The following is a 13014-nucleotide window of genomic DNA, read 5'->3' as shown; positions in this document are numbered from 1 at the left end:
CTGGGTTTAAGTGTTTTTCAAACTGCTCAAGATTGCGGACAATCTAAGGGCGGTGCTTACTGGTCAACGTGATAGATGTGTTCCTCATTAGTCAAGGCACATGTGTAAGCAGGTCTAATGGCTGTCGGCCAAACGAGGCATGACTTTTGCCTGTTTAAAGTTTCAATTTTCAAAAAATTGCTATAGCGCCCCCGTTTGACCAATTGGAGTAAGATTGGTTTCAGTGATATTTGGAATGGCCCTTTACATTTCTGCAAAGTTTCAAAGAATGGTAAGTCTGCATGTATGTGTTAGGGGCAGATGAATAATTGTCATAAAACTGCAATATTCATTGGCTCATTAAAGCTTCATTTTTTCACTTATGGAAGATATTTTGCAAATGTTTTTTGGTATAGGTCCAAAGTTCATGTGTAAAAAGTTTCGTGCAGATTACTCAAAAATCCCAGGAGGAGATAGGTTTTAACTGTTTTTCATATAATTCGAAATGGTGGGAGATCTAAGGGTCAGAGGTCAAAAGTCAGAGCGTGAAAGTTGTTCATCATGAGGAGACGCATGTGTGTATTGAAGTTTTATGGCTGTAGGTAAAACAGGGCATGAGTTGTACCTGTTCAAAGTTGGCATTTTCAACTGAGTGCTATAGCGCCACCTTTTGACGAAAGATTGTGAGATTTATTTTTTGATCGTTTTTCATGACCATCTATCATATGGCCGAGTTTCATAAAAAGCGTATGCACGGTTCAGCCAGAACTGGCAAAAACGGCAGAAGAAGAAGAAGAAGAAGAAGAAATGGAATAATGCGAATAACAATACGGGTCCATGCTGGAAGCCTGGCCCCGTAAAAAACAAATAAAAGAATAAAGGTTGTTATGTATATATGACAATCAAAATCTGTTGGAAATATTTAATGTTGATGTGGTGTCATAATTAAACTTAATGTTGATAGGCACACTGACCATCTAGAAAATATAAACATGGCACTTCATGTCAAATATGTTGCCGACCCCTTTTGGAATGGTATAATAGAGAATGTGTCTTGTATAAAAGTGTGGTCCTTGCCTCTCAAGCATTTACGTACAAACTTTCAAATTAAATGATACTGTATGTCGCAAGCGTCAGTGGTGGTGATGTCATTTTCAAATGCGACCATGGTGTAGATTGTTTATTTACTTCTGCCAATTACATTTAAGCTTTAAAAAAAAACAGTGGTTTGTACAGATTTTCTTGCTGAACAAAATGTGTATCACAAACATTTATTCAATTTCACTAGATAATACAATTTGGGCAATAATCAAAAATCCAGTGCAAAAATCCCATTGTTTTTTGTCAAGAGAACCAGGAAGGCGCTAACTGTCATGGTTGAAGTCATTGCTTGTTACCTGAGCAGGTCACCTCCAGCCTATACGTGGACAAATCAGGGGATTTTCTTCCACACTCCCTCAGTGAAGCTTCAGACCCAACGCAGGGAGATCCAATCCACCATACAGGTTGGTTGGTAGAACCCGATCTCTGTTGTGTTGAAACAGCAGAACCACAGCCCAGCTGTTTACACACTACAGATGATGACTTCAGGTTCCAGTCAGACCGAACAACGAGTGGTCTCCACTCTCCCTGGTGTTTCATCTCCAGACTGCCAGTGCACTTACTGGTTCCTCCCACAAACCTGACATCGTTAGACTCTACAGAGACGAGAGAGAAATGCTATGTCAACATAGAAAGAAAAAACAAACCTAAAGTTTAGAGTGTATTTTACCTGAGCAGGTGAGTCCAACAGTCCTGTCAGGTGAGCAGGTGTTTCTAGTTGAGTGTGAGGTTCCACAGTCCAGGAGAACAGACTCACTGCCTTCACACTGGAACTCTTTGGCCCACATTGGAGTCTTCACTCCTCCATAGAGCGCCCCATGGAAGACTGTTGGAGCCCCACAGCCAAGATCCCTACAGACCACCTCTGCATCCTGCTGGTCAAAGTCATCTTCACACACTGAGACCCACAACTGATTAGACTTCACCTCCACTCTACCTGAACATGAAGTAGTCCCATTAACCAACCTCACAGACTCTGAAGAGAGAGAGGGATGTGGAGAGAGAGAGAGACAGACAGACAGAGACAGACAGACAGACAGACAGACAGACAGAGAGAGGGGGGGCATAGAGGGGAGATGGTTTGAGTTCATGATTAAGAACACAAATAAATAAGTATCAGATACAATATACCACCAGCTCTGTTATCTCTCACACACACACGCACACGCACACGCACGCGCGCACACGTTAAGATTACTGCCATTGTTTAAGTCATTGCGTTACCTGAACAGATCACCTCGACTCTGCCAGAGGAAATATCAGACTGCTCTAGTCCACACTCCCTCAGTGAAGGCTCAGATCCATCACAGTAAGACCTAATTAACCATACAGGTAGAAGTGTAGAACCAAAACTCCTTCCTGTTGAAACTGCAGAACCACAGTCCAGCTGTCTACACACAACAGATGATGACTTCAGGTCCCAGTCAGACCAACCAACCACTGGTCTCCACTCTTCCTCGTATTCCACCTCCAGTCTGCCAGTACAGTGACTGGTTCCTCCAACCAACCTGACAGTCTCTGTACAGAGATAAGACAGTAAGACAGCAAAAGGTCAAATTCATCATAAAATAATACTCCAAACGTAATGTGTAGTGTGTCTTTTACCTGAGCAGGTGAGTCCAACAGTCTTGTCAGGTGAGCAGGTGTTTCTAGTTGAGTCTGAGGTTCCACAGTCGAGGAGGGCAGACTCGTTACCTTCACACTGGAACTCTTTGGTCCACTTTGGAGCCTTCACTCCTCCATAAAGCGCCCCCTGGAGGACTGAAGGAGCCCCACAGCCAAGCTCCCTACAGACCACCTCTGCATCCTGCTGGTCAAAGTCACCCTCACACACTGAGACCCACGACTGATTAGACTTCACCTCCACTCTACCTGAACACGAACTAGTCCCATTCACCAACCTCACAGACTCTGGAGAGAGAGAGAGAGAGAGAGAGAGAGAGAGAGAGAGAGAGAGAGAGAGAGAGAGAGAGAGAGAGAGAGAGAGAGAGAGAGAGAGAGAGAGAGAGAGAGAGAGAGAGAGAGAGAGAGAGAGAGAGAGTACTCAACTACTTTACTCTACATACAAACACAGAGAATTTTTAGGGATAAGCATCATTTTAACCCACTTCAAGAGCAGAAAGACAGGTGGAGAGGATCACACAGGATAGAGAGAGAAACAGACAGATAATATAAGAGACAAGTCAAGATTACTGTCCTTGTTGAAGCTATTTTTGTTACCTGAACAGATCACTTCCAGTCTGTCATATGAATTATCAGACACATGTGTTACACACTCCATCAGTGAAGATTCAGATCCAACACAAGCAGATGTAATCCTCCATACAGGTTCAGATGTGGTATCATAAATCTGTACTGATGAAATAGCAGAACCACAGTCCAGCTGTGTACACACTGCAGCTGTTGTCGTCAGGCTCAAACCATACCACTCATCCACTCGTCTCCACTCTCCCTGGTGTTTCATCTCCAGTCTACCAGTACAGTTACCGGTTCCACCCACCAACCTGACACCACCAGACTCTTTACAGAGACAGGAGAGTAAGCAGTGAAAAAGTAATGTTACTTCATTTAATACTAGAAAGAGCTGCTCCTTAAGAAAAAGTGTGCGCTTGCTGTCTTTTTAGATGGTATGCAGTAGTTTTAGTAACAGTTTTGGTACTGTTAAGTATTGATAGTGTTATGAGTGTTGTTATTGTTAAGTATTGATGGTGTGTGTTAGTGTTAAGTTGTGGTAGTGTTAAGAGTGATTGCAGTGTTAAGAGCAATGGTAGTATTTTATCTGGTAGTATTAAGAGTGGAAAACTGAAGGCCAGCCAAGCTCCCTACAGACCACCTCTGCATCTTGCTGGTCAAAGTCACCTTCACACATTGAGACCCACGACTGATTAGACGTCACCTCCACTCTGCCTGAACACAAACTAGTCTCATTCACCAACTTCACTGACTCTGGAGAGAGGGGGGGCAGACAGAGACAGACAGACAGACAGACAGACAGACAGACAGACAGACAGACAGACAGACAGACAGACAGACAGACAGACAGACAGACAGAGAATAAGGCCACAGAGAGGGACAGAGTTTGATTTCATAATTACATGAGTAAATAAATGATCATCATAAATGTCATTGTTGAAGTTATGCTTTTGTGTTACCTAAACAGATCACCTCCAGTCTGCCAACGGAAGTACTAGACTGCCTTGTTACACACTCCCTCAGTGAAGATTCAGACCCAATGCAGGAAGATCTAACCTTCCATACAGATTCACGTGTAAAACCATAAGTATGCTCTGTTAAAACAGCAGAACCACAGTTCAGCTGTCTACATACTACAGCTGTTGTATTCTGGTTCCAGTCAGACCAACCAACCACTGGTCTCCACTCTCCCTGGTGGCTCATCTCTAGTCTGCCAGTACAGTTACTGTTTCCTCCCACCAACCTGATGTTATCAGGCTCTGTACAGAGACAAGAGAGTAGGGAGTAAAAGAAAATCCTTATAAAATAATCATCCAGACCTAATGTGCTGTGTGTGTGTGTGTGTGTGTGTGTGTGTGTGTGTGTGTGTGTGTGTGTGTGTGTGTGTGTGTGTGTGTGTGTGTGTGTGTGTGTGTGTGTGTGTGTGTGTGTGTGTGTGTGTGTGTGTTTTACCTGAGCAGGTGAGTCCAACAGTCCTGTCAGGTGAGCAGGTGTTTCTAGTTGAGTCTGAGGTTCTACAGTCCAGGAGAACAGACTCGGTGCCTTCACACTGGAACTCTTTGGTCCACATTGGAGCCTTTACCTCTCCATAAAGCGCCCCCTGGAGGACGGAAGGAGCATTACAGCCAAGCTCCCTACAGAGCACCTCTGCATCCTGCCGGTCAAAGTCACCTTCACACACCGAGACCCACGACTGATTGGACTTCACCTCCACTCTGCCTGAACATGAACTAGTCCCATTCACCAACCTCACAGACTCTGGAGAGAGAGAGAGAGAGAGAGAGAGAGAGAGAGAGAGAGAGAGAGAGAGAGAGAGAGAGAGAGAGAGAGAGAGAGAGAGAGAGAGAGAGAGAGAGTGTGAGTGCACATAGATCAATCATCATCATCATGATCAGTCTACATCTAAGAGTCCAAAGAATCCTAACAGTCTCCAGGAGTTCCTCCATACTCCACTGTAAATTGTGAACATATATCATTGTTGAAGTAATTGTTTTTGTTACCTGAACAGATCACCTCCACTGTGTCACGGGAAAAATCACTTGCCCAATATCCACACTCCCTCAGTGAAGACTCAGACCCAATACAGGATGTAATCTTCCATACATGTTGATATGTAGACCCATAAATCCTTTTTGTTGAAACAGCAGAGCCACAGTCCAGCTGTCTGCACACTACAGCTGATGTCATCCAGTTGATTTCATACCAAACATCCACTGGCGTCCACTCTCCCTGGTTTTTCATCTCCAATCCACCAGAACAGTTACTGTTTCCTCCCACCAACCTAACATCACCAGGCTCTGTAAACAGGGGTGAAAGAGAGGGAGAACCTTCCAAGTCAGCCATGCCACCCATGACCAAATGTTGCATTTTAAAACTAAATGCCAGATGCCAGAGGATTAATAATCATAATCATCATCTTCATCTTCATCTTCAACCTCAACCTCAACATCATCAACATCATCAGTCCACCTCCAATAGTCCTCCACTCTCCACTATAAGACCAGATACCACCAGTGCTGGGGGGGGGGGGGGTCATTAAACAAACTTTAATTATCCTCCAAACTCAAGTTTTTTTGGAGGGTTCAAGTGGCCTCAAGAACATGATATTTGTCTGCAGATCTCCATGTGAGAGCAAAGAGTGATCTCCCTTTGGTCTCACTCTACCTCTGTTCCTCTCACAGTATTCTGTCTTCTCACAGAATACTACAAAATGATGGAGAGCACACGAAAAAACATATTGACTTTAGGAGGAAGAACAAAACCTCCCTTCCTCCTCTCTCCATAAATGGAGTAGAGGTTGAGAGGGTCTCCTCGTTCCGGTTCCTCGGAACCACCATCCACGAATCCCTATCATGGGAACTCAACACCAGCCTCAAGGTCAGCAAATCCCACCAGCGTCTCTACTTCTTGCGGCAGCTTAGTAAGTTCAAGGTCAGTAAAACAGCCATGATACACTTCTATAGGTCTGTCATTGAGAGCGTGCTTACCTTTTCTATACTTGGAAAAAAAAACTTTTCTGGTACGGTAACACAACCGCACAGGACAGGACACGTTTGGAGAGGGTTACACGTCAGGCAGCTAGAATAATCGGTTCGAGTCTTCCATCGCTGTCATCACTCTATCCCACTAGACTGATGAAGAGGGCTAAAAAAATCATAGCCGACCATTCCCATCCAGCCCATCACCTTATCAATCTCCTCCCATCAAGTAGGAGATATGGCAGCATTGGGAGTAGAACCTCCCGTTTTAGACAGCACATACCTCCAAGCAATCAGGCACCTTAACGACGCTCTTGCACTACAAACTAGACGGTATGCACTTTAAATATGCACTTTAAAATGCTTGAATTGCACTAAGCACTTTCTACTGTCTGTACTGTATACACGTGCCAAAGCTGCAGCTTACATTGTTCCTGCTGTTCTGTTGTCTGGGTGTTGTTTTGTTTGTATGGTTGTTTGGTTCTGTTTTTTTTGTTTTTTTGTTTTTGTTTTTTGTGTTGTTGTTTTTTTGTGCTGTCTTGTATGTGAGGAATTACCAAGACAATTTCCTATCAAACTTGTTTTGAAATGGCAAATAAATACTTGAACTTGATATTTCACCCACTGCTTTACACCTGTAAAACTGATTCTGATTCTGATGTCATCCTAGATTTAACAGCACTCACTGATGAAGACAGTGAGCCAGAGGCATATTCCATCGGGAGGGAATCACTGTCAGAATGTTTCACACACTAATAAATGTACTGTATGGCCTCTGTCCACCGCAGAGTTCACCCTGTGTATCCTGTAGGTTAAATCAACATGAGGTTCAGCTTGATAATCTACTGACTATGATAGAACACCCACGGCCATGCTGCAAAAACAGGTGCAACTCAGGACAGAGACCCAGCAGTGTAACGTGAACAACAAGAAAGCACCTAGTGACCCCTAGGATTCAGTAGTCTTTCGAGGAGCAGATTTCCATTTGAGACAATTAAAAGATAAAGCAACAACACGTGAACAAGTAGAATTGAAGGGCAATTAAGTTGACATCTAGAACCTTGAGGCATCATTCACCCTCCACGCATAGTCATTTGAACGATCCAAGTCAACTTTCAAACCCACTCTGACTTGTTTTCCAGCTGGATAGGAGTCTGCTATGTTTGTGTCATAATAGGGACTGGTTAGAAACAATGAAACAGTAATAAAGAGAAATATAATTTGTAATCGTTTGACAATTTGGCAAATCCCTGTTTGTTTTAAAGGACAGAAAGCAGATAAAGACACATGATCTAATCTGCTCTGTAAACAAGAGTCGTCTTACCGTCAGCACTCACTAAGATCAGAACATACGGCCACATGAATAGGAGACAGCTTTGCGTTATCACGTGCATTTTGTTCTTCATTAAACGGCACTGTAGATTTGAGAAAGAAAACTATTGCTCAATGATTTACACAAGCCTGTGCTAGTCCCTCCACCGCAGGAGGGGGACATTATGTAAGTTGTTGTGACGCATGATGATGATGCCAGCTGTTTTTATTGGCTGAGAGAGCAGGCCCATCATAGTGGAGGGAACAGTAGAGTAGTAGAACATTAATTTGTGTCACAAACAAATGTATCTCTTGGGACAGATTCTGCTAACTGTAGAATCGGTGGCAGTGGCTGAGCGGCCGGTTGGCAACCGGAAGGTTCCCAGTTCGTTACCGGGCTCCCCCAGAGTTAGTGTCGAAGTGTCCTTGAGCGAGACCCTGAACCCCTAATTGCTCCCGATGAGCAGGTTGGTGCGTTGCATGGTTTCCTCCGCTGTCGGTGTGTACTGTAAATGTGTGTGTGTGTGTGTGTGTGTGTGTGTGTGTGTGTGTGTGTGTGTGTGTGTGTGTGTGTGTGTGTGTGTGTGAATGGGTGAATGTGAATAGACAAAGAGAAGAGAAATGAACAAAATATGGAGTCCAGGATTAACAACAGCAAAGCTTGATCAACTCCAAAACAACACTCAAAGTGTAACCCGAGTGTTTTATATCCAGTCATATGCTCTGTGCTTCCAAAACATCGTACTTACTTACATACATATATACATTATGTACATCATCGAGGAGAGCCGAGGTCTAGGGAGAGACTTCGGCACCATGGATAGTGCCCTAGTCCTTAGTTAGCTGATTGAAGGAAGTGGTGACATACTATATGTGGTCTGATTAGCAAGTGCTGACACTGACAGGTGCCTTCTGACCGTAAAAGCTCCCAGTGTCTCCTCAGGGAGCGCTCACTCTCCTCGGTGGACGGACGACACACTTTCAGGGATAATATAGGATAAGTGAACTGTGCAGTACTGACTCTTGTTTTGCTTCTTCCATATAGACCCCTTAACAGACGACGTCACACTGGTTGCAAGCGATAAGAACCAGTATTGCGCGCGCAGGTCCGGCACTGAGGGTGCGTTCGGAAATTGCACACCGGAGTGCACTCGCCTATTAGTTTGTATTGGCCAGGGCGCTCATTGCTGTAATTCCGAACGCACCCTATGTTGGGAATTGATTGCACGAAACAATCACCTGTGTGTTCAGTCTCAATGTTGGTAAACAAATAATTGGTCTATAGGCAACGTAAGGCGAGCCTAGTCATTGGAAAGCACCTTATTGAAACTACTCCGAAAATGGGAAGAACCTTTGTTTGGCTTATGTTTGCAACCCTTCATAACATACATGTTGGTCCCCACTCCTTGGGTGTGTTTTTTTTGTCACTGTATATTTGCACATGAGTGAAATTTGTCCTCTGCATTTACCCATCCTATAACTACTAGGAGCAGTGAGCAGCCATTCTATGGGACTCTGGGAGCAATTAGGGGTTAAGGGTCTTGCTCAGGGACACACATTGCTGGCCTGGCCTGGAATCGTACCTGGGACAACCAGGGGCGGGGCTCTTAACAGGCTCACTAACCACTCAGCTATATGGCCCTCCCCACCCCACCTATGTTATTAAAATCTTAGTGTTTTGCCAATTATTTGGCGGCCCACTTGCAATATCCTCCACAGGTTGGGAATCACTGCATTAGGAATTTGCCCACTGCCCAGTATTCTGACATCATTGATGATATCAGGTTGCCATGGTCACCTGATATTTCCAACCAGAGCGCTAGGATGCCAGTCAAGAGCCAGGTGTAACTCCATATTTGGGCAAGACGTGAGATGTGGTAAATGATGACGGCTTTGTCATCACCTCGGCTTAAGAGAGTGCTAGTGACAGGTCTGTGCTTTGTTAAAACATCACCACTTGGACAGGGACACCAGAGGAAGGTTCTTATGCTCCATTCTCTTCAAGTACCCTTTCCACACTTCGGCTTAGTGTCATTACATTGTCAAGTTTAAATTTTACCTTTCTAGGTAGTTACATCACTCTGGAAAATGCGGGATCGGACAATGGAATTAGGAAATCAGAATAGTGGGTGGCCAGACGAGGAAGAGGACAATCTAGGACCCTCAACAGGGGGGAGTGGAGAGAAGGATAATGAAGACTTTTTTGGGAAGGTGCAGGACATCGACACAGGCCTGGAGAGTCTCAGAAGACATGTTGCAGACCTCGAGAAGAAACAGAAAACTGTGCTGGGCGTAGCACTGCCAGATGATAGTATGAAGCAAGAGCTCCAGACGCTACGGGAACGGATCAAAACGATGGCCGGCGACATAAAGAAGAAACTGAGGACGATAGAGCCCAAGAAGGGAAAGGACGACGGACAGTACGAGTCCATAAACATGAGGATGCAGCGCACTCAGCACGGTGTCAAGTCCAGGCAGTTTGTGGAGCTGATGGGCAAATGTAACACCACCCAGGTTCATTACAGAGCCCGCAACGTGGAGAGGATCCAGAGGCAGCTCAAGATCACCGGCACCGATGTGACCAACGAGGAGCTGCACGCCATGCTGGAGAGCGGACGGACAGACGTTTTCACACAGAACGTCTTGAGCGACGCCCAGGCCACCCGGCAGGCGCTGAATGACATCGAGTCGCGACACGACGAGATCCTGAAGCTAGAGCGGAGCATCAAGGACCTGCACCTCATATGCCAGTACATTGACATGGAGGTGCAGGCTCAGGGGGAGACGGTGAACGACATCGAAGCGAACATCAATCAGTCATCCGTCTATGTGGAAGTGGCGAAGGAAGGTGTAGGACAGGCTGTTAAATATAAGAAGAGTAGGTGCAAGAAAAGATGTTGGGTTGTGGTGTGTCTCGCCATCCTCATAGTTATTCTTGTCTTCATCTTGGCATCTTATTTTGGCTTTGACTTTGGACTAGACAAGACAGATCCACCATCAGAAGCTTAAGTCATCTGTCATATAGATGTTAACTGACAGGGAACTGGGGAATTAGGCCTTAATTATGCCTTTACACATTTTCCCCAACTACGATTCTTTCTTTTCACATTACAGAGTTGTGCTCACCCTGTCGCCTGTCCCAACCTTGGACGAAAGAAAAGGTGTCCTGTCTGTTGCTCATAGACACTGCTGCTTGATTATGAATCTCTCTGTCCAAGCTTGGTCTTCGGCACCATAAGACCATGAGATGTGAGGATCTATTGGCATGGTGATATGCCCATATATGGAGGTGTCTGTATCTGTCAGTCCTTGTCCCTTTTATACCCATAAGTGGAGATCTCTGATGTCAACTATATGCCCATGTATGGAGTTGACTGATTGTTTTGTGCCTGATGCTATGACAACACATTGAGGTTAGACAACACACTCAGTATTTGGGCTTGGCTGCATTGGGTACTCCTGGGCAACCCTGTCATGATCTAGCTCCAAGGGTGGACAATAAATAAAAAATAATTGCTCCATTGATTAGAAGTTGATAAGTGATTAGAAGTTGATAAGTCAAAATATGCTCCTCATTGACTTACATTGTACGTTGAAACAGCTCTCAAAGTCACACTCTTTTAGCACATAGACGAACGCAAAGTTCATTCAGACCTTATAGAACATCACCAAACCCAGTAGGCTACTGTTCTTTTTTTTTTATTAAACAACGTTAACTTTCTTCCTTGGTTGTGTATCTACACAACCCAAAGTGGTCTTGCCTTTTAAGCCAATTTTAATTTAAGGATATAGAACATTTCTGGACCGCTGATCCGACACTGTCGGATCAGCGGCCCAGAAATGTTCTATATCCTTAAATTAAAATTGGTAGTGAGAAGCCTGTCGGACCGACAGGCTTCTCACTCGCACCGCACTCCCTCAGGTAATCCTGAAAAACACATAAAACGGGAAAGATGTGTGTAGTTCCATGGCCTACTGGCAGTGCTGATCAATCAGTCCAGCAGTTAGTGTGTGCGAGATTATCCCCAGACAATCAGCCACACACACACCTCTTACGTGTCGTAAAATCATAAATACAATAATAAATGTGACTGGCATGGCTCCTGTTAATATTATTAGCTCACATCATGATAAATGCCTGGGCAAATATGTGAATGAATAACGCTTGGTAACAAAATATATATTGAAACTGATGCAATCCAGACGGTTGTTGGAGTTTCCCAACACAGGTCAGATGTCTCCTCTAGACTGAGAACCCACGTTCAATTGTATTTTAATTGTTTTTGCTGGGCAGAAAATAGACCCATTATAGCTGTAATAACAGCAGTCTCCAAACGTCTTCCATCCACTGGGACACGGCTTGTCTAAACATCAAACAAGGGTTTTACTGTTGGACTTTCAATGCACTGATAATCATGTGTGAGTAGTTATAATAATAATAATAATAATAATAATAATAATAATAATAATAATAATAATAGTTGTCAGGGAGGAAGTGGAGCTGGGTAAACGTATTTATTTATTATAAATATATTTGTTTCTGCACCTCTTTTAGAAGATATATACATGTATCTTTAACTATAAGCTCTAAAATGCTATTCACAGTACTCTTGAACATGTGACCTGACAGCTTTTGCCCCCCAGAACTCTGCTGCTCAACTAATATCATGACAGAAAGGTAAGCCCTGCCACCTTGTGTTTAAACATGACATAGCAGGAGTAAAAACAACAACAACAGAAAAAGCTGTCCTTGGCCCTCTGCACTGACACTGTTGGCAAAGACAGAGACACACTCTGGACAGTGCTGAGGGGAACGGTGTGTGTGATCAAACAAAGGTAGAGTACCCTACAAATTACAGGTATATATAGTTGCTTCACTTGCCTGATAAATCAGACACCTTTGACTATTACGGTGTATCGACTACACCAGTGGTTCTCAAACTTTTTCATGTCAAGGACCCCCAAAATGATATGTATTTGGCCGCGGACCCCCATCTCAAATATTTTGTTTCAGGGACCCCCCCCCCGGAAGCAAAGATTTGAGTTACGAATGTTCGCTTTTAAAAAATATATATATATTCAAAGGTTTGCACACATTTTCAGGATTTTTCAAAAATAGCAGATCTACAAGCTCATAGCGCGGCACTCGGTGCCGCGCTATGAGCTTGTATATCTGCTATTTTTGAATAGCCAAAGTGTAAAAGGTTCAAATTATTGTGACGCTATATTAACACATTTTGCTGGGGACCCCCTGGTACCCCCCCCCCCCAAGGACCCACTTTGAGAACCAATGATCTACACAGTACAAACAGAGACAGTGCAAATGTAACCAAATGGACCCGTACTTTGTTCACTCTCAGGAATAAATTCCCATTCATTATCTCAGTACCTTGTACTGAAGCAAACAAAAGGAGCAGGCACAGCCACTCACTAAATTACCAGGGTGCCGGCC

The 13014-nt window shown here is 44.1% G+C and overlaps 1 protein-coding gene across 1 annotated transcript; it reads left to right on the top strand.

Annotated features, from left to right (window-relative positions):
* Window positions 1–9665: 9665 nt before the first annotated feature.
* LOC311061809 (syntaxin-4-like) lies at window positions 9666–10571 on the top strand (the record flags this gene model as incomplete). The annotated part of the gene is made up of 1 exon (XM_084080506.1): window positions 9666–10571. One exon carries the CDS (start codon window positions 9666–9668, stop codon window positions 10569–10571), a length of 906 nt encoding a protein of 301 aa, XP_083936632.1.
* Window positions 10572–13014: the final 2443 nt, after the last annotated feature.

Source organism: Gymnoscopelus microlampas (genome assembly GCF_963454915.1).
Source record: "Gymnoscopelus microlampas genome assembly, chromosome: 15".
Lineage (NCBI taxonomy): Eukaryota > Metazoa > Chordata > Actinopteri > Myctophiformes > Myctophidae > Gymnoscopelus > Gymnoscopelus microlampas.
This window is presented reverse-complemented; position numbering and strand designations above follow the sequence as displayed.